This window comes from Ochotona princeps, chromosome 7, assembly GCF_030435755.1.
Source record: "Ochotona princeps isolate mOchPri1 chromosome 7, mOchPri1.hap1, whole genome shotgun sequence".
Classification (NCBI taxonomy): Eukaryota; Metazoa; Chordata; class Mammalia; order Lagomorpha; family Ochotonidae; genus Ochotona; species Ochotona princeps.
The window spans coordinates 45,093,623-45,115,890 of record NC_080838.1 but is presented as its reverse complement, the minus strand read 5'-3'; the positions used below and the strand labels follow the sequence as shown (position 1 = coordinate 45,115,890).

Below are 22,268 nucleotides of genomic sequence, written 5' to 3'. Positions count from 1 at the left end.
AATCCCAAAGTGAAGAGCCAGGAGCTTCTTCCGGGTCTCAAGTGTTCTTATTCTTTCTCTCCTCATAACTTGTTCTCTTTTCATAATGATCTGTTTTTACATCCCAAAGTTTTGATAAGTTTTCATTGAACTAAAAATATTCTTCTCATAAGATTTCTTTGAACCAGTGTTATTTAGAAGTATATTTCATTTTTTAATTATTTTTATTGGAAAGTTGGATATACAGAGAGGAAAAGAGACAGAGTGGAAGATCTTCCATCTGTTGATTCATTCCCCAAGTGGCCACAACGGCCTGAGCCAATCCAATCCGATGCCAGGAGCCTCTTCTGGGTCTCCCACGTGGGTGCAGGGTCCCAAGGCTTTGGTCCATTCTCAACTGCTTTCCCAGACCACCTGCAGGGAGCTGGATGGGAAGTGGGACCACCGGGATTAGAACTGGCACCCATATAGGATCCCTGTGTGTGCAAGATGACGATTTTAGGCAGCAAACTGTGCCGGGACCAGTACATTTCATGTTTTTTTTTTTTTTTTTAAGATGTATTCATGGAGAAAGAGAGAGAGAGAGAAATGGAGATACTTTTATTCTGCTGGTTCCATTCTCCAGATGGCCTTAAAAGCCAGGGTTAGGGGGAGAGGTGGGGGGATTCCCAGAGCCTATGAAACTGTCACATAATGCAAAATAATTAATAAAAAAAAAAAGCCAGGGTTAGGACAGGCCAAAGCAGGAGCCAGAGCTTCATTCAGGGCTCCCATGTGGTGGCAGGGACCCAAGAACTTGAGGCATCTCCTGATGCTTTTACCAGGCATTAACAGGGAACTTGATCAGAGATGGCACATCCAGGATTCAAACTGGCACCCAAATGGGAAGTCAGCACTGCAGGAGGCAGCTTTACCCACTATGCCACAATGCCAGTCCCTATTTTGGTACTTTTCAGACTTTGTTATTAATTTCTCATTTAAACTACTCGTCATTTCAGAGTTCAATTTGTGATTTCTATTTTAAATTCATCCAGATACATTTGTTGATTCAGAATATGGTCTAGCTTGGTGAATGTTTTATGTGAGCTTGGAAGAATCTGTATTTGGCCATTGTTGGATGAAGTATTCTATAAATGTCAATTGTATCCAGATGACTGATGGGGCTGCTGAGATCAACCATGCTTTTACTGAAACTGTCAGCTAGATCTGTTTATTACGTTAGAGATTGAGGTTTCCAACTTGGAAAGCAGAGTTTTTAAATACCTATTTTCATTGGAAAGGCAGTGCTACAGAGACAGAGAGAGAGAGAGAGAGAGAGAGACCTTTCATCTGTTGGTTCACTCCTCAAATGGTTGCAATGGCCTGAGCTGGGATGGTCTGAAGCCAACAGCCAGGAGCTTCTTTAGGCCTCCTGTGTGGGTGAAGGGGTCCAAAGGCTTGGACTAACCTCTGTTTCTCAGGTCATAAGTAGGGAGCTGTATCAGAAATGGAGCGGCTGGGACTTGAACTGACATCCGTATGAGATAGTGGCGTTTCAGGTAGAGGCTTAGCTTGCTATATCACCATACTGGCCCCTATAATGACGCTCTTAATCCCTAGTAACTTTCAAGGTTCAGAAATCTACTCTGAAATTAACATAACTATTTTACATTTTTTAAATTAATATTAGAATGGCATATCTTTCGCCATTCCTTTTCTTAATCAATGTGTAATTCACTTAACCTATAATTAGATATTGGTTTTTGTTTTGCTAGGACATATATTTGATTTTCTAAAGTTTGAGTAGTACATTCCTACAAGTAGATCATTTATTTGTTTTATATTTATCCTACTGGGTGTGTTTCTGAGTTCCTGAACTTCTGATGTGGTATCTGACATTAATTTAATCAGTAATACCTCAAAAAATACTTGAGGTTTATTTCTGTTTTTCTTCCCCTTCAGGTTTTCCCAGTTTGTGTATGTTCTACCTTTTGCAGCTGTCCCACAGTTTTGGGATATTTTTATTAATTTCTCATCTTTTTTTTCTCTCATTGCTATTCCCATCTGGAAGTTGCTTTTGACTTACTGTTAATCTTGAGACATTTTCAGCTGCATGCCTTCCATTAATGAAATCCAAATACATCTGTCATTTCTATGTTTTTTACTTTTAGTATTTTTCATCCTATAACTTCTCTCTATGCATAATACCAATATAGTTTCATATGTTGTCTACTTTATTGGCTTAGCATATCAAATATAATGTGATAATTTTAACATACATACTCTGTTCATTCTAACACCCCTGACATTATGTGAGTTTTTCCCTTTTAATTTATCTTTTAAAGTTTAATTGAATAGTGACATAACACATTGAGTAAAATGGATTTTGCGGGCCCGACGGCATGGCCTAGCGGCTAAAGTCCTCGCCTTGAAAGCCCCGGGAACCCATATGGGTGCCGGTTCTAATCCCGGCAGCTCCACTTCCCATCCAGCTCCCTGCTTGTGGCCTGGGAAAGCAGTTCAGGACGGCCCAATGCATTAGGACCCTGCACCCGTGTGGGAGACCTGGAAGAGGTTCCAGGTTCCCGGCTTTGGATCGGCAAAGCACCGGCCGTTGCGGCTCACTTGGGGAGTGAATCATCGGACGGAAGATCTTCCTCTCTGTCTCTCCTCCTCTCTGTATATCTGACTGTAATAAAATAAATAAATCTTTAAAAAAATGGACTTTGCTTAATAGACTTTTAGTAATGTGGCTTAAGGGAGAGGGGTAGAGGGATATTCTACAGCTCTTGAATAGGTCTGTGCCACATGTATGTGAAACTCATAGCCATTTCACTTAGTTGGTACAGGATGGTCAGAGTGGGCTAGAGGTAATTCTCTACTCCTGTGTGGAAGACTAGAGGGGGACTGGAGTTAGGTATTTCCCTTCTCCTAGGCTGATCAGGTTCTGATAAAAATTTTTATAAGTTAGAGCCTCTTCAGAGATGACCTTGTGAAGCACAGATCACTGTGCTTTCACAGTGACTGTTGCTCTCCTTCTGCAGGTTGGCTGCAGGGGTTAAAACACCAAAGTGTGGACCTCTCCCAGCCCGAAACAGGCTCTCCTCCGCAGTTTACCAGTTCTCAGATTTGTTCATACAGAGCTTTAGCTTACTTGTAAATTACAACTCAGATTTTCCTACTCAGTCATTCACTCCCATAGGAGTTTTTGATCCTGTACCTGAGGACTCTCTGTGTCCACCCACTTGTTTTCCAAGTTTTAGGAGTGTCTTTTGCCCTAACAGAAGTTTCTCTTAAGGATTAAGAAGTGTTCCATTTCCAGCCTTTGTTGTTGAACAGTAATGTCTCCTGAGTTCTTTACATGTAGAACCAGAAACCAGAAGTCTCTAGAATATAATTTTAGAATCCTAAATTCCCTGTATACTGTTAACTTAAGCTGACATTACATTTTGAGAAGTTTTGCTCCATTAAATATCAATAAAATAATGGTGAGATAATTTGAAAAATCATAGTTGGTTGTATAACAAAGCTTTTCTTTGTTTAAAGAAAAAATTTCAAGAAAAAATTAGTTCTTTGGCTGGAAGTCAACTAAAAAGAAAAATAATACGAATAATGGCTTAAAATCTGACTCTACCATCCTTTTCTTTCTAAGTAGGCATACCATTCCCCAACTTAGGCACAGATATAATATAATCAAATGTGTTGAGAGGGACCCAGCATGGTAGCCTAGCAGCTAAAGTCCTCGTCTTGCACATACTAGGATCCCATATGGGTGCCGGTTCTAATCCTGGTGGCCCCGTTTCTCTTCTGGCTCCATCCTTGTGGCCTGGGAAAGTAGTAAAGGATGGTCCAAAGCCTTGGGATTTTGTACCCGCGTGGAAGGCCTGGAAGAGGCCCCAGGCTCCTGGCTCCTGACTTCGGACTGGATTGGCTCTGGCCATTGCTGCTGCTTGGGGAGTGAATCAATGGATGGAAGATCTTCCTCCTATCTCTCCTCTCTGTATGTCTGACTTTCCAATAAAAATAAAATAAAAATCTTAAAAAAATGTGTTGAGAGATTGATTGTTGTGTGCAGGTGAAAGTTAAGATTTCGGGCCCGGTGGCGTGGCCCAGCGGCTAAAGTCCTTGCCTTGAACGCCCCAGGATCCCATATGGGCGCCGGTTCTAATCCTGGCAGCTCCACTTCCCATCCAGCTCCCTGCCTGTAGCCTGGGAGAGCAGTTGAGGATGGCCCAAAGCTTTGGGACCCTGTACCCGTGTGGGAGACCTGGAAGAGGTTCCTGGTTCCCGGCTTCGGATCGGTGCGCATCGGCCCGTTGCGGCTCACTTGGGGAGTGAATCATTGGACGGAAGATCTTCCTCTCTGTCTCTCCTCCTCTCTGTATATCTGGCTTTCCAATAATAATAAATCTTAAAAAAAAAAAAAAAAGAAAGTTAAGATTTCTAATTCAAAATTGTATCTAGAGTGGTAATGATGAACAGTATTCATAACAGAGAAATGTCTGTTTAATTTTACTTAAAGGCAGTTATATATCACTTATTCCAGGATGAACAGAGCGGGGTTCCAAACAGTGACATGTTCTAAGCTCATCTAGAGATTACGATTCTATACTTGCATATACATGAGCCAGTGTGAACGGAACACATGTTGTGTGTATGAAAGACACAAAACCTCCTGAATCAAATACGGGACATATGAAAATCTCCATTTCCAATAAGTTTCTCTAAAACTGCAAAACTGAAAATGAAAGGAAACAAAAGGGGAAACAAGCGAAGTTTTAAAACTGATGTCTGTAACTTCTCATTTATTTTCTGAATGTCAGTCAGCTGGACGTTAGGGGAAAACTTTTGGTGACCAATACATATCTTCCTCATCCACAGGCTCCAGCCCTACTCCTGACAACTGCTCTACAGAAACCACCCACTAAGTAGACAGGAACAAGAGAACATACATGTAAGACCCAAATGTAGAAAGTCTTTTTACAAAGAAATCTAACCTTTCATGCAAGATGAGAATCATTGGAGTTCACAGAAAAGTTTGATTGAGGGTCTTCAAAATAGTATTTTTTTAAAAAGGATTTATTTAGTTATTTGAAAGAGTTATAGGGAAATGGAAGAGAATAAGAGAGGGACAGGTGAGAGAGGGAGAGAGGAAGGGAGAGGGGGAGCGAAGGAGAGGGAAATGAGAGGGAGAGAGGAAAAGTGGGAAGAAGGGAGAGACAAGGAGAGATCTTCAGTCTGTCGGTTCATCTCCCAGCCAAGATGGCCACAATGGCCAGTGCTGGGCCAGGCTAAAATCTAGAACCAGGAGCTAGAAGCTACATCTAGATCTCCCCTGTGGGTAGCAGGGGTCCAAACACTTGGACGATCAACCTTCACCCAATATGAGACGTTGGCATCACAGGCAGTGGCCTTATCTACTATGTCACAATGCTGGTCCCTCAAAATAGTATTTCACATTAACTAGAAAGTAGTCTTGATTGTTGAAAAGTCAGTGAATAAAACTAGCTTTCAGAATTGAAGTTAGCAAGAAAAAACTGATAAAATGTAATTAAAATATAACTATCCTTTTTGTTTTTTAGAAAACGTGTTACTTCCTTCATCATATTTAGTTTTTGTTCTCTATAAGCTTGAAACTTCTGGAGGTCAAAATCTCTTTACTTTCTTAAATTTAATCAAATACAATAATTATTTCTAAAAAAAGAAAATGTTAAAAAAGTTTTGTGACAATGAAAGGCTTTAAAACTTGAGGCCTAATTTTAAAAGAACTTTCATATGATCAGGTGGATAATGTTCTTCCTAGCTAACTTAAAAGTAAGTGTCAGAGTGGGCTGCAATAAAATCTTTATAATTTATGCTGCTTCTAATCTCAAACATTTAACATAAAAAGGCATGAAAAAGGCTAAAATATTTTAAGGATTGCTACTTTTGATTTTGAAAAACTCAAGAGAATATTTTGTCCATATAGAGCTCCATATAAATATGCTATTTCACATACCATTTGTAATAATTTTATTCAGTCTTCCTTGTGGAGGACAACAGGGGCATATTCTCGTTTTTTTCTGTGGTTTTGTTTCTTCTTTTCCTGACAGGTAGTTTTCTTCATATACATTAGTAATCTGAAGTACAACAAGGAGATATTTCAACAGGCATATTTTCCATATGATTTTAAGAGTATATTAAGCCACTAAATTCCATAACTAAACGTAGGTAGTTGCTGCTAACATGGAGGATTTTGCATTCATGACCTGTATATGAATCTGTGACAGCAGCTCAGTTTACATCTCCCCTTGATTTAGCATTTTATAGACTGGAGTTCCCACCATTTTCATTTAAAAAGCTTTGAAAAGCTCACAGAAAAAGGAACTGGGAACTGAGGGGTCATTTTGGCCCACATGCATGGTGGGAGCTGGCCTGTGAGCCCCAGCAGAAGTCAGGTGCGGCTCAAATCTGGTGGCCCATGGCACCAATGGTGCCAGGCTAGGCCCCCAGGCCATCAGCCGTGCCCTTTGGGAGTCCAGGGGTGTGGGCTTGCAAGGGAACCTGGGGACTTACGTCCAGATGAGAAATGACCTCTGAAGGACTTGCATCAACAAGGCTATTGTGCTTGCAGAACTGTGCCCCGTCAGTGGCTGAGAAGGAGCAATGGATGACATACCCAAATGCACATGGAGGATATGGTAGTCCACTGGGGCCTGCAGAGGACCCTATGATACCATAGCAGAGGATGCAGGGCACGTTGCCCAGGGAAAAGGGTAAGAGGATGTGTGGGAGGGAGGACCACTGAGGGAGTATGTTGCAGGTGAGGAATGACTACTAAGGGACTTTCATCGACAAGGTCACTAAACTTGCATGTAAGTAAGGGAACTGAGACTGAGTGGTTTGGAGGAGGGAATTGGAGGACCTCTAAGGGTCTGACTGATGCACCAGCTCAAATGGGAAACCTGAGCTGTGCTAGTTAGCACTGATCATGGCCAACTACTACTCACTGGGACACACTAAAGCTGTGGCTGAGGGCCTACCTTGTTGGCTAGTATCTGATACTGAGAGTCAGAACAGAGGATAATGTTAGGTTGGATCATGACACTAACCGGAAGCAGGCTAATAAGGTCTGGGGGCAGATTCCATGGGGGCTATATGGGTCCACCCATGTGGAACTGCATTCTCTGCTGATTTGCTTAAAAGCTGGGGCTAGTGACGGGCTGAGCTAGGCATGTCCATGGAACCTTCCAACACTCATGGGTACAGGGGTTGGGATCAGGCTGTGCTGGTCCAGGCTGCAGCACCCACAGGCATACCCAAGGATGGGTTGTGGTGCGGCCCAGGCCGCAACATCCACCAGTTCCTACATGGGCTGGAATGCAGTGGAGGCTATGCCAAGTAAGGGCTTAACATCCATTGGCACATGTGTGATTTGGGTCTGTGCGTGGACCTGAAGCAGGCACTTGGGAAACTCCTCTGGTGTGCCACTGCTCCCAGTGGTGAGCATGGGATTCAGGGCAAGGCCAAACCTAAGTACATTGGCATGGGCAGGAGCCAGGCTGCAGTGTGAGTCATGGCAAGCTAGGCTATCACAACTGCTGGTTTGTGTGAGCCAGGGAAGGCAGCAGACTGAGCAGGGTTAGGCTGCAATACCTGCCAGTGAGGGTTGGGACTGGGGGCAGGCTGGGACAGGTCAGGCTGAAACATTTGATGGCATGGGCCAAGACAGGGGATGGGCTATGCTGAGCTGGGCCACAACAACCACTGGCATGTGCAAGATCTGTGGCTGGGAACAGGTCTGGTTGGGCAGATAGGGAGATGCCTCAGCTGGATTGTGGTTCCCACTGGTGAGCAAGAGAGTCAGAAGAGGGGTGGTGATCTGGGCTGGACATGGCTGCAGTGTCCCTCAGCATGGTTGTGCACTGGGTAGGGGTTGCGCCAGACTGGGCTAGACTCTGGCACCCAATGGAGTGGTCAGAGTCAGGGTAGGTGTAGGATGGACTGGACTAGGTCTTGGCTCTCACTGAACCATGTGAGGTGTCTGGGCATGGACCATGTGTGGCTGGGCTGTATCACTCAACAGTAAGAACTGGAATGGTGTGGGCCAGAGGGCAAGGCCACTGTTCCCACAGGATAGGAGGTGGACTAAGTCTGGGCCAAGGACTCGCCAGTGTGCTTGAGATCCACTACTGGAAGGAGACCTGCTAGAGGAGCTTGAGGAACTACTCTGTGAGGATGCAGTTCTTGCAGATGAGTGCAAGAACCAATGCTGGAAGCAGCCCAGACCAAGCCAAGTTACAATACCCGGCAGCATATATGCAACTCTAACAACAAAAATCTGATTTAACCCCTGGAAGAGGTTATCTTCAAATCTTGTGCCTTCACACCAGTATTTTGAGTGTACTGATAATATTTTCAGCACAGTGGGAGACAGAAAATCATACTGACATAGCAAATAATAATAATAGACTGGAGTCCATGGACAGATTAAGGCAGGGGAAAGCTAACTGTAACTAGTGTGATAAAGAAACCATAGCAGCTGATGGCTAGCAGTGAATTCACCCTCCAAGGTCAAAGTTTTTCATACCTGATCATCACTAAGATGTTGGATCTCTGGTTTAGAGACTTCTGAATATTGTGTCACTGTATAAAAGGGCTAAAGAAAAAATGGCAAGTTTTATTAGAGGAAGTAAAAGATAATATAAAGATTTCAAGTTTTATTTCACAATTCATAGTAAGCTGACACATACTAAAATGAATTTTTCACAGGTGAATAAAATAACTTTAGGCAATACTGAATATTTAAGCACTTTAAAAAAGAACTTATTTTGCTCTTAAGAATTATAAATATCAATTTTATAAAAATAGGCAATTTGGATTTCTAAATATGAGCAATTAATATTAAAACTAGAACAAAGCTTTGCTAAGTTAATTTAAACATGAAAATAAAAAACTTAAGTTTCCTCAAAATACACAGAACATTTTAATAAATTTGGACTAGTCTTCACATCTATTAGTTTAAATGCCTGAGTTTTTTTCCTAGACACATCAAGAATAAGCATATTTTGTGGATTTATAACAGCTGACCACAAAGCTCCAAATACCGTGCATTCAACCCTTTCACCTCTGTTCCTTGTGCTCATTTCCCAGAACTCACTAAAACTAGCTATTTCATACTACTACTTTACATAATTAAGACATATAAAAGAAACGTAACTAATAGCAAATGTTACAAATAACATTTAGGATCAGACAGTTTTAATTTTCTCTGTCTCTCATCTGCTGGTTCACTCTCCAGATGCCACCAAGGGCCATGACTGTGCCCGACTGAAGCTAGGGGCAAGAGAACTCACTCTCAGCTTCCCACGTGAGTGGCAGAATCATCACATGCTGACACTCATACTCTCCTGGCACTTGGATACAGAAAGTGGATTTGTCTTGATTGGTGTCTTAACCACTAGTTCAAGTGTCCACTCACAGACCCACTTTTATATGAGATAAAACAGTTTCCAGATTTTTACCTCACTGGATACAATTGTTTCAAAGTCTTTATCCTCTGAAGTTTGACTTTCTGATTCTGTGGCATGCATGCTAAGATCTAGAAGGAAACAATTTCAAAGTTAAAAAAAAAAAAAGGGCGGTAAATGCACATGAAAATAAATACGGTTAGGTGACCTTAATTTTAAATTGATTTTATCCTAAATTTTTATCACAGATAAGTCTGATAAGGTTACAGAAAGCATAGCTTCAGATATTCATTTAAAAGCTATTAACCCAGGGCCTGGCACAATGGATCAAGGCTAAATCCTCGCCTTGACCCAGAAGAAGCTCCTGGCTCCTGGCTTTGGACTGGCTCAGCTCCAGCTATTATGGTCATTTGGAGAGCGAAACAGTGGATAGGAGATCTCTCTGTGGTGCCCACCTCTCTGTAACTCTGCCTTTCAAATAAATAAACATATCTTTCAAAAAAAATGTTTAGAAACCATATCAACAAAGTACAGAAAATCTGTCACCTCAATAGATGCAGAAAAATCATTAAATAAAATTCAGCAATCACTTACTTCATGAGAAAAAGCTCTCAACAAATTAAATATAGAAGATCTATATAACAACAAAATAGAGGTAGGTGGTCCATGAGAAACTACAGCCAAGACGTTAAATACTGAAGAGCTGAAAGTGCTTCCTCTAAGATCTTTAATAACATATGAATGTCCATTTCCACCATTTAAAAAAATTTATTTTTTATTTGAAAGAGGTACAGAGAGAGAGAGAGAGAGAGACAGACAGACAGACAGACAGACAGGCAGAGGTCTTCTACCCACTCCCTAAATAGCCACAATAGCCAGAGACGAGCTGGTCCAAAGCTGGGAGTTAAGCACTTCTGGGTCTCCCAACATGGGTTTGGGAGCCTAAGGCCTAGAACCTCCACTGCTTTCCCAGGATATTTGTAGGAAGGTGGATTGGAAGTGGAGCAGCCAGGACTAGATTCAGTGCCTCTATGGGAGGTAGTACTGGAGGTGGAGTACTATTCTAGGCAACCACTCCTATTACATGTGGTAATGGAGTTTTATCCTGAGCAATAATTAAGGGGGAAAAAGCATTCAAACAGGAAGAGTGAAAGTAAAATTGCATTTATTTACAAATGTCATAACTATATATATAGGACATCTTTTTTAAAAACATTAATGGTACAATTCCACAGGGTCTTGGATTCCCTCCCTCCTCCCTTCCTGCCAATTCCCACCCCGAATGATTTTCCTCATATTATTACAACAGTATAGTCCTTGATAAGGAGTCATAATTCCATCCGTCTGTTATTTAAGTGTGCTCTAACATTGCTGGTGCAGGCAATGTCAGACAGTCCAGCATCCTATTGTCTAGATATGCTCAACAGTTTCTTTGGGAGTCTATCTTTGATGTTGAAGTAGGGATGCATATTGCATTGTATCTTCACATCTGAATATGATAGTCTATATTACGTCATCATTACACACTCCCTTAAATGAGAAGCCATGAAATAAAGTCAACAACAGGTATTAAGTTAAAACAACAACAACAACAACAAACTACAGCACCATGGAATCAAAAACCACACCACTGTATAACCAATGCATGGGTGATACAAAAAAAAAAAAAACACAAAGCCTCTTGGGTAAAATGATGCTACCATGTGATCCATGAGACAGCGATGAATTCAACAAGAGAAAAGAACTATTTGGAAGAAACGAAAATGAAATAAAAACATCAACACACATGAGATGCAGCAAAAATAGTATGAAAAGGGTTACTGAACTTATAATTTACATGATGGCTTCCTTATATTAGAAAGAACATATGGTATTTCTCTTTTTGTGATTGACTTATTTCACTGAGCATAATGGTTTCTAGTTGGGATCATCTAGTTGCAAATGGTATAATTTCATTCTTTTTACTGGATGAGTAATATTCCATGGAGTAGATGTAGCACAGTTTTTTTACCCACTCCTCTGAGATGGGCATCTGGATTGTTCTCACGTCTTTGCTATTGTAGGTTGTGCTACTGTAAATATAGGATTACAGAGCTCCGTTTTATATGCAGTTTTCATTTCCTTCGGGTATATTCCCAGGAGTGGGATAGCTGGGTCATATGGCAGGTTTATTTGCAATTTTCTAAGCACTCTCGATTCTGAATTCCATAGTAGTTGCACTAGCCTGCACTCCCACCAGCAGTGAAGGAGGGTAACTTTCTCCTGACACTCACACCAGTACCTGCTATTTGTAGAGTTCTGAATGTGGGCAACCTCACTGGAGTTTGGTGGAACCTCAATGTGGTTTTCATTTGTATCTCCCTAATGCCTAGGGAGCCTGAATACCTTTTCGTATGTCTGTTAGCCATTTGAGTATTTGAGTCTGTTCTTTTGAAAAATGTCTGTTTGTTTCCCTTGCCCTTTTTTGTTTACAGGTTTTTTTTTTTAACTGTCCCTGGGTTTCTGAAGCTCTTTTGTAAATCCTGGATATTAGTCTCCTATCACTAATAGTGTCCAAGAGGTTTTAGGACATAAAAGCAACATGCAAAAATCAGCTGTGTTTATTTTAAAAAATATTTACTTATTATTTGAAACGCAGAGATAAAGAGAGAAAGAGGAAGACAGAGTGCTCTTCCTTCCCCTGGTTCACTCCACAAACAACCACAATGGCCAGAGCTGAGCCAATCTGAAGCCAGAAGCCAGGAGGTTCTTCTGGATCTCCCATGTGGTATTGTGGTCCAAGCACTTGCATCATCTTTAACTGCTTTCCTAGGTGCATTAGCTGGGAGCTAGATCAGAAGCGCAACAGGAAAATCTCAAAACAACAGCTATATAGGTACAGCTTTACCTGCTATGCCATGGTGCTGGCCCTAGTTGTGTTGTTGAAAAAGAAAGCAAACTATATATTATATTCATAATAGCTGCCCAGGAAATACAAAACAATCTAGGAAATTCTAACCGTGGATGTAAATGATATCTTTACTGAAAATCACAAAAATACTGACAGAAGATGGAAAAATAGGAGATCTCCCATGTTCAGATATTGTCAGAATGTCTGTACTACTACCCAAAGCAATTTTTTAAAAGATTTATTTATTTTTATTGGAAAGGCAGACATACAGAGAGAGGGAGAGACAGAGAGGAAGATCTTTTCTCCAATGGTTCACTCCCCAAGAGGCCACAACGGCCAGAGCTAAGCCAATCTGAAGCCAAGAACCAGGAACTTCCTCCAGGTCTCCCACACGGGTGCAGTGTCCCAAAGCTTTTGGCCATCCTTGACTGCTTTTCCAGGCCACAGGCAAGGAGCTGATGGGAGGTGGGGCTGCTGGGAGTAGAACCAGTGCCGATGTGGGATCCTGGTGTGTTCAAGGCGAGGACTTTAGCTGCTAGGCTATTGAGCCGGGCCCCATCCAAAGCAATTAACAAATCAAGTGCAATCAAAATGTCAATGAAATTATTCACAGAAACAGAAATAATAGAATTTATATAGCAAAATACCTAAAATTGCTACCCAGGTTTCAGCCAGTTGGTCCTGGAGGTATCACAATACTTTATCTCAAAATCTATTATATAAAGCTACAGTAAACAAAATAGCATGAAACTGGCATAAACAGACTATAGGTTAACAGGTAAAAAAACTACAGAGAATTCTGAAATAAATCCAAGCATCTACAGAAATTTATTTTTGAAAAAGGCCAAAAACATTTGTTGGAGAAAGTATAGCCTCTGTAATAAATGAGCAGGGAAACCTGGATATCCATGGGCAGAATTAAAGCTGAACTAAATTGCTCACAAAGTAGATACAAATCAAGTGAAAAGGGATTAAAGAGCTAAATGTAAGACTTGAAATTAAGAAATTACTAGAAGAAAACAGGACAACATTTAACAGCATTGGTATGGGTAATGATTTTTAAAATAAGATTCCCAAAGCTCAGGAAACAAAAGCAAGAAATAGATACATGTGATAACATAGGACTAAAATGCCTCTGCACAGCAAAGGGAATAATCACCGAAGTGAAGAGATAACTTACAGAATGGGATAAAATACGTGCCAACCACTAATCTGACTAGGGATTTTTAACCAGAATATACTAGCAACACCACAAACTCAACTATGCAACAAATAAACAAAAATCTGGGGCTGACGTTGTGGCATAGTAAGCCAGTCCTTCACTTGTGGAGCCAACATGCACATGGGCACTGATTAGAGTCTCAGGGGCTGTACATGTGTGTTGGTTCATATCCTGCTGGCTCCACTTCCCACCCAGCTCCCTGCTTGTGGCCTGGGAAAGCAGTTGAGGATGGCCCAAAGCCTTAGGAACCTGTACCTGCATGGGAGACCTGGAGGAGGCCCCTGGCTCCAAAGTTCAGACTGGCACAGCTTTGGCTATTATGACCATTTGTTCAGTGAACCAGCCGATGTGAAGGTTCTCTCTTCCATCCTCTTCTTTCCCCCCCCTTTTTTAAGATTTATTTATTTTATTACAAAATCAGTTATACAGAGAGGAGGAGAGACAGAGAGGAAGATCTTCCATCCGATGGTTCACTCCCCAAGTGACCGCAACGGCCGGTGCTCGCTGATCTGAAGCCAGGAACCAGGAACCTCTTCCAGGTCTCCCACACGGGTGCAGGGTCCCAAAGCTTTGGGCCGTACTCAACTGCTTTCCCAGGCCACAAACAGGGAGCTGGATGGGAAGTAGGGGTGCTCTGTTTAGAACCGGCGCCCATATGGGATCCTGGGGCATTCAAGGCAAGGACTTTAGCCACTGGGCCACAGCCTCCGGGCCATCCTTTCCCCTTCTTGATCTTATCTATAACCCTTTCAAGTAAAATAAAAACATCTCAAACAACAAAACAACATGATTTATAAATTATAAAGATTTGAATATATAATTTCTAAAATAAGATAAAAAATGGCCAAGAAGTATATGGGAAAAATGCTCAACATCACTAATTATTTGGGAAATGCAAGTGAAAACCACGATAACATATCATCTCACTTTAGTCAGAATGGTTACTATCAAAAAGGCAAACAAAGAAGTTCTGGTGAGGATGCAGAGAAAGGGGAAATCTCACATACTTGACAATGATGGCGATTCCTCACAAGACTAAAACTATAACACAGTGATCCCTCCTCTGCTTAGATCTTTGAGGGAAATGGAATTATCAAAGGATTGCCTGTACCCCCGTGTTTTTTTTGAAGCACTATTTACAATTGCCAAAAAACCTAATATACCAAGTGTCCATCAGCAGATGAATGGAAAAGGAAAATGTGATATATTCAAAATAAAATATTATACAGAATGAAAAACAAATGATATCCCAGAGTTCTAAGATTACAAACACAAAAGCATAGTATTTGGATCACTGCACCTGACCACTGTACACCATATGCACGTATCACATTGTCTTATAGTTCCCTCTAAATATGTCCTATCACTAGGTATCAAGTAAAATTTTAAAAGATAAAATGAAATCTGATGGATCAATCATATTAATACCTCCTTCGGGCCTGGCGGCATGGCCTAGCGGCTAAAGTCCTCGCCTTGAAAGCCCCAGGATCCCATATGGGTGCCGGTTCTAATCCCGGCAGCTCCACTTCCCATCCAGCTCCCTGCTTATGGCCTGGGAAAGCAGTCCAGGACGGCCCAAAGCTTTGGGACACTGCACCCGTGTGGGAGACCCGGAAGAGGTTCCAGGTTCCCGGCTTCGGATCGGCTCAGCACTGGCCCGTTGCGGCTCACTTGGGGAGTGAATCATTAGACGGAAGATCTTCCTCTCTGTCTCTCCTCCTCTCTGTATATCTGACTGTAATGAAATAAATAAATCTTTAAAAAAAAAATACCTCCTTCTATATTACTGATATAGGCTATCTTTTTATAAGGTCCACTTGGAAGCTTTGTAGATCCAATACTTAAAGGTATCTGTTAAAAGTTTTCTTTAGAATAAGAATGGACATCTGGGAACTTTGTTTACTTTCTATTTTTTAAAGATTTATTTCTTTTTATTTGAAAGGCAGATTTACAGAGAGGATAGACAGAGTCAGGTCTTCCATCACTCCCCAAATGGCTGCCATAGCATGAGCTGAGCTGTTTCGAAGCTAGGTTCTTCCGGGTCACTCACATGGGTACAGGGGCCCTCGGGCTTGAGCCACCCTCTGTCGCTTTCCCGGACATGTTATCAAGGAGTTGGATTAGAAGTGGAGCAGCCAAGTCACGAACTAGCACCCATATGGGACGCCAGCACTAGCAGATAGAAAAAAATTAGCCTGTTGAGCCACAGCAATGCCTCTCCCCTCTGGTAACTTTTATTTTAAAATATTTGTTATTTCCATTTTTTTCTGTAATTTCTGCTGGCCGTTAAGTGTAGATTTATTTTTAAAAATATTTTTCTCTCAATTTTTGAGTTGTTGAGGATAAAGTTTTCAATTTACCATACCTCACAGTGTTCCAAATATTTTTAAAGAGTAAGCATTTTTAAAAATAAAAAAAATTTAAATATTTTTATTTGTTCAAAAGGCAGAGAAATAATCAAGACAGAGAGAGAACTTCTATTGCTGGTTTATTCTTTAAATGTTAACAGCTGCTGTTAGGCCAGGCGGAATGCAGGAGACGAGAACTCAATCCAAGTTTTCCATGTGGATGGCAAGGACCCAGGTAAGTGGACCTGAGTAACTTGTTGCTGCACAGGGTGCAGTATCACGTAGCTGGATGTGCGAGTGGAGCCACATCATTTGAGCCTAAGGATTCTGATGTGGGATGCTGATGTCACAAGAAGTGTCTTATCTACTGTACCAAACATTTCTGCTGATAATAAGTTTTTAACATGAAAAGACATGAAAAGAAATGTTAACATTTGAGTATCTAGTATATGTGAAGTATGTTGTATTTACAGTCTTATTTCAATGAAATAAAATATTACTATGTACAATCCTATAAGGAATAACTATGATTTTATTAAAGCAGAAAATAGCATTTGTTCTTAAAATCTGACTTTAAAAATTAGATATAAAGTGCTTCCAACTGGAATTCCATTTTAATTAGTGTGATGGTCAAAACTGCTACCGTATTTTAGAGTGACTGCCTTGTCATTAGCTCTTGGATCAGGGGAGTGCTAGTAAGCTCCAAGAACAAGGAGGGGATAAGTCAGTCACATAAACTGTGTCAAGTTCTGACGAGATAGGCTGAAGTTTAGAACGAAAATGAGCTCTAGTGCATGTGAGTTGGGAGTTCAGGACATAAAGTTATTAATAATCCAATCAATTAATTTTTTGAATATGACAAAACAGAAATAAAGACTTCTGCTTGCATAAAGCTTATATTCTTGTTGGATGGAGGGAGACTAACAATATTTTTAGGCTGTGATAAGTACTAACAAAAATAAATGAGGACATCACACAGTGATCAAGGTGACATCTGGACTGCGCCTGAAATGAGAAGCTGTGAGTCATACAAGGCAGATGAGTGAGACAGCAGGCATTTATATAACACCAAGTACCATACAAGCAGAGCTATCTAAAAACCAGGCAGCCTATTTTGAGATCTACAAACATGCAATTATTAGGAGGGCAGGGCAGGAAATCCAGGCCAGCAGAATATACATTATAATTTCAAAGAAAACCTAGGTAAGGAATCTCTAAAATAAATGTATAGGTTAGCAGCTAGAAGAGAAGTTTCTTATTGAGTCACACAATCTTTGTGACTTGTAGTCACTCAGGTCTTAGTAAGTTTTATTCCTGGCAACTAAAAGCAAGAACTTTGAAACTGAGGTAAAATGCATTCCATTGTCCCATTTATGGCTTTGTAACTGTGGGAAGTGATTTAACTTCATAGACCTCAAGCTACTTATCTAAAAATAATAATAAGCATTTACTTTATGATTAACATGATTAAAGATACAACAGCTGAGCTATGTATGCTAAGCATTTAACACAAATTATATAATTAAATTCTTGGAACTCTGAAATATTTAATGTTAATATCCTTATTTTTATAGAAGTTAAAACTGAGATACAGGAAAGTTACATAATTTTCTATCACTATTCTTCCCTCATTCTCTTCCATGTTGTCATTGAACCGATCCAGGGAATTTTTAATTTCAGATATTATATTTTTATTTCAATATTATGCTGTTTCTTAAAGTTCCTATTTTCTGCTATACATTATTTTTTTAAAAAGATTTATTTATTTTTATTGGAAAGTCTTATAGACACAGAGGAGCAGAGAAAGAAAGGAAGATTTCCGTCCGATGATTCACTCCCCAAGTGGCAGCAATGGCTAGAGCTGAGCCAATCCTAAGCCAGGAGCCAGGAGCCAGGAGCCACTTCTGAATCTCTCACGGAGGTGCAGGGTCCAAAGGCTTTGGACCATCTTCAACTGTATTCCCAGGACACAGGCAGATAGCTGGGTGGGAAGTGGGGCTGCTGGGATTAGAACTGGCGTTCATATGGGATTCCGGCACATGCAAGGTGAGGACTCTAGCTACTAGGCTACCATGCCAGGCCCTATAAATGAGTATCTTATCTTTCTTAACATCATGCTTACATTTTTTTTATTACATTTGATTTTATAACACAGTTTCATATGCTCTGGGATTCCCCCAACCCCTCCCTGTACGCCCCCCACGGTGAATTCCTCCACCTCATTGTTGCAGTATTACAGTTCAAATCCAATCATAATTCTTTCTTTGCAAGCAGTATTTTGATTAGTGTCTAGCCTCTTATTGTCCAGATAAATTCAACAGTTTCCTTGGGGAGACCATCTCTGGTCTGAAGGCAGAGCTGGCAGAATATCATCCCGACCAATTAAAAGCCAGAACATAACATCAACAACTGTTTACCCCCTTATGGAGTTAAATGACATGGTACTGAGTGACCAATATGTTACAAAATGCAAGTTCTTAACCACATCCTGTGACTACTTCATTGACATTTCAATTTTAGTTTATACACAACTGGCTGCTATACACCTTAAAATGGCTATAGGGTACTATTCAGCTGTCTCGTGTCTATTATCATTTTAGTATTTAGTAGTTTATAGTGTTGAAGCATAATTTTTACTGAACTTGGTGGATTTTGGTATAGTCCATGTTGGCTTACAACTCTAAAAAGGCATATGTCAACAGTTGAGCTGCAGAACAGTTTTAGGAGGGGTGTGCAGAGAGATCTTCAATACCTTAGTGAGGAATAACTTAAGTTCGTGTCCTACCTAGTAAGGTATATGTGAGTCCAGGCTAACCATTTCCTGTTTAGTACTAAGCTTTCCTTGTTGTTCTCTATCTAATCTAATTTTTTGGGGGAGTGGCTTCGGAGCGACCCTGATGGTCATTGCAAGAGAGGATGGGCATACAAAGTTGGAACTAAGTAAGGACCAGAGAAAGCTCCTCTCCCGATTCTAGAAGAAAGAGTACTGTTCTGTTTCTGAGGACTGCTCAGGGCTCCTGGCTGTTGTTTCGATGACATTGGCTCCTGCAGGGTTTGGGCCTCTTCCATCCCATGTGGGATATCTAAACAGGAGTGGATGACTTCAGAGTTCTCGGCCTCCAAAGGCACTCCAATTCCCTGTGGCCTCCTTGGAGGTTGGGATATAGTCCTTGGGGCCCTTACTGATAGTCCTTGGTGGGGATCCAGGAATCTCCAGGGTTGGGATACAAGCCTCCTCCTGTTCCCCTGCTCCACTCTGGACCACTCCCCTGCTCTGTGCACATGACTTCCTGTTAAGAGACTGTCAATCCTGCTTATTTTTACCACATGAAACAGTTGTAGTGGCTTCTTTAAAGTCTGACAGTTCCAACATCCATGTCATCTTGGGTTCACATCTGATCATTTTCTTTTTCATTAGGCAATCATTTCCTAGGTTCTTTATATATCTACTGCTTGAAGTATATTCCAGGCATTTTATTGTCTGGGATCTGGATCTTGTTGAAATTCTCTAAAGACTATATAAAATTTTTGCTTCAACAGGTAGTCAGCTTGCTTGGGTATGGCAGTTATCAGTTCTCTGCTCTCTGTGGACATTCGTTCCAGTCTCAGCTGTTTTCAAAGCCTTTGCTGTGCTGCTTCGGGCTAAACTCATGCAAGCACAACTGGGGGTGACTCAAGGGGTGGGCTCATACAGAGACTTGAGGAAAGCCCCCTTCTCCACCTTTCCCCTCTCCTGAAGGAGTCCCCAACTCCCACACCCACCACAGCACACAGACTGCTTCTCCTTCATGGCTTGCTTTCTTGGTTTTCCTCTGAATTTTAACTGCCCATAATGCCATAGATAGAGCTTCTCCATGAGGGAAAGCCCTAAAATGGGAGAAACAAAAAACCAAAACCTACCATTAGGAAGATTTCTGCTACTGTTTTTGTTCCACTGCACAGGTCTTCAAACCACAAAAATAGGCTTTCTACTATGGTTTTGGTCCGCGAATTGCCCTGGCACAACTTCAGGAATGGGTCCTGCCTTCAGGTGACAGTCTTGGAGTAAGAAAAATTCACCTAAAGTAGTTTGATTTTCCTTCACAATTCATCTGCTTTTGTTTGTTTTTCGGTGACCTAAGGTGGTTGCTATTTACATTTTATCCAAAGGTTCAGGTTGTAAGCGGCATTAAGGATCAGCTGTGGTGAGCCTATTCCATCGAGGATGGAAGCAGAAGCCCGTCGGCTCAATGAGAAGAGGGACTATAATTGGAATTACTTGATCTACATAGTGCCCAGCACATGATAGGCACTAGGTACATAATTGTAGAATAAATACTAATAGAACTGAGAATTTTTAAATGCCAGATGCACATAATAATTCAGTCATTTCTGCCTTATTAATAAAAAAGATATCTGGGGTAGAAGAATAACAGATTTCAAACCCCAAAAGAGTTTAAGGAAAACAAATTTGAAGAAAAAAAAAATCAGAATAACATATCTAACAATTGTGTGTAAAAGCAATCCAGGAATCAACAAAGTTTCCTAGAAAAAAATGTCTGCTTCCACAAAATAAAAACCCCAAAAGCAGAAATTTTTGAAGAATTAGGATTAGGCTTGCTTATGATTTTGGCACAACTTTAAAAGCAGGAAACTGAAGAGGAAAACCAGCAGTCTAAGTAACCAGATGAAGAGCAGTTTCAGTATTCACACTTTGCTTCTGCTTCCACTGTCCCCCATTCCCTCTTTTTTAATACCATGATTGGCCCCTTTCTTTGCTCTATAAAGCTCTTACTGCTATTTTTCTTTGGATTTATCTTTTCCCCTGGAAATCCTTTTTTTAATCATCAACATTTAAAATGTTTATTTCCTTAATATAATTTTTATAATCTAAAATGTCATATAAGCACCACGCTAACCGATTGTGCCACTGGAGCCCCAAATTTTTGTAATCTAAAATGCAAAGTAAGGACTTGCATGGTAGGTGGGCTACTGCTGCCTGCAACCCAGCATCCTATATGTGCACCGGCATGAGTTCCTGCTGTTCCACTTCTGATCCAGCTTCCTAATATGTCTGGGAAAGCAGTGGAGGATGGCTCCTGTTCTTGGCTCCTGCACTCAGGTGAGAGGCCTGGATGTAGTTCCAGGCCCTTGGCTTTGGCTTGGCTCACCTTTGGCCACTATGGCCACTTGGGAAGTGAAGCAGCAGATGGAAGATCTCTTTCTCCTTTCTGTAACTCTTTCAAATACATAAACCTTTAAAAAGACAAACTAATTTTATTTTTAAACATTACTATTATTATTATTTAGGAATTTGATCTCTTGAGGAAACACTATCTTGCCAACTGCGCAACTGTTTAAGGTAATTTTGATGTAAACAAAAGCCTACCTGATTAATTCAGATGCAACTCCTGCAATCCCAGAGTACAAGGTTTCTAGGGACTGAGTTTTGCTAGGATTTCTCACATTGCATGTTTGGATGGCTAGCAAAATGGAAAGAGGGCTTAGAAATCAGACACATACTAACTATATGACTTTGGGTAAATGATACATCATTCATATCCTGTGTACCGTAGTACTGTAGGCTTTTCTCAGAGCTCAGAAAAACAAGCTGAAATTGGAGACATGCCTACCAATTATAACTATACTGGCTAAGCTTATGGGAAATCATGACATACCTTTGTTTACTTTTTTAAAGATTTGTTTATTTTTATTGGAAAGGCGGATATACAGAGAGGAGGAGAGACAGAGAGGAAGATCTTCCATCCGATGATTCACTCTCCCTGAGTGACCGCAATGGCTGGAGCTGAGCTGATCCAAAGCCAGGAGCCTGGAGCCTCTTCCGGGTCTCCCACATGGGTGCAGGGTCCCAAAGCTTTGGCCCGTCCTGGACTGCTTTCCCAGGCCATAAGCAGGGAGCTGGATGGGAAGCGGTGCTGCTGGGATTAGAACCGGCGCCCATATGGGATCCTGGCACTTCCAAGGCGAGGACTTTAACCACTATGCTATCGCGCTGGGCCCTGTTTACTAAAAAAAAAAAAAAAAAGGAATTCTAGGACGCAGCACAGTGTCTTAGTGGCTAAAGTCCTGACCTTGCATGCACCGGGATCTCATATGGGTGCCAGTTCTAATCCCAGTGGTCCTGCTTCATATCCAGCTCCCAGCTTATGGCCTGGGAAAGCAGTCGCAGACGGTCCAAAGCCTTGGGTCCCTGCACCTAGATGAGAGACCCAGATGAAGCTCCTGGTTCCTGGCTTTGGATCAGCTCAGATCTGGCTATTGCGGCTGTTTGGGGGAGTGAATCAGCAGACAGAAGATCTTTCTCTCTGTTTCTCCTCCTTTCTGTACATCAGACTTTCCAATAAAAATAAATAAAAATCTTTTTAAAAAATAAAAAAGGAATTCCATATTAGCATGCCATT

At 41.1% G+C, this 22,268-nt stretch overlaps 1 protein-coding gene across 3 annotated transcripts in view; it reads right to left on the bottom strand.

Moving 5' to 3' along the window:
- Positions 1-22,268, bottom strand: part of SLC9B1 (solute carrier family 9 member B1) — an 81,761-nt gene that overhangs the window by 50,657 nt on the left and 8,836 nt on the right. For 2 of the 3 annotated variants that reach the window (XM_012929554.2, XM_058666981.1), the window contains exons 2-4: positions 9,462-9,538; positions 8,528-8,596; positions 5,957-6,077 (exon numbers count right to left, since the gene is read on the bottom strand). In XM_012929554.2, coding sequence (XP_012785008.2) covers positions 5,957-6,077; positions 8,528-8,596; positions 9,462-9,530 — 259 coding nt within the window. In that variant the 5' untranslated portion in view covers positions 9,531-9,538. Of the gene's footprint in view, positions 1-3,203; positions 3,273-5,956; positions 6,078-8,527; positions 8,597-9,461; positions 9,539-22,268 lie in introns of those variants that run through there. The other variant, XM_058666982.1, reaches the window with a different exon arrangement.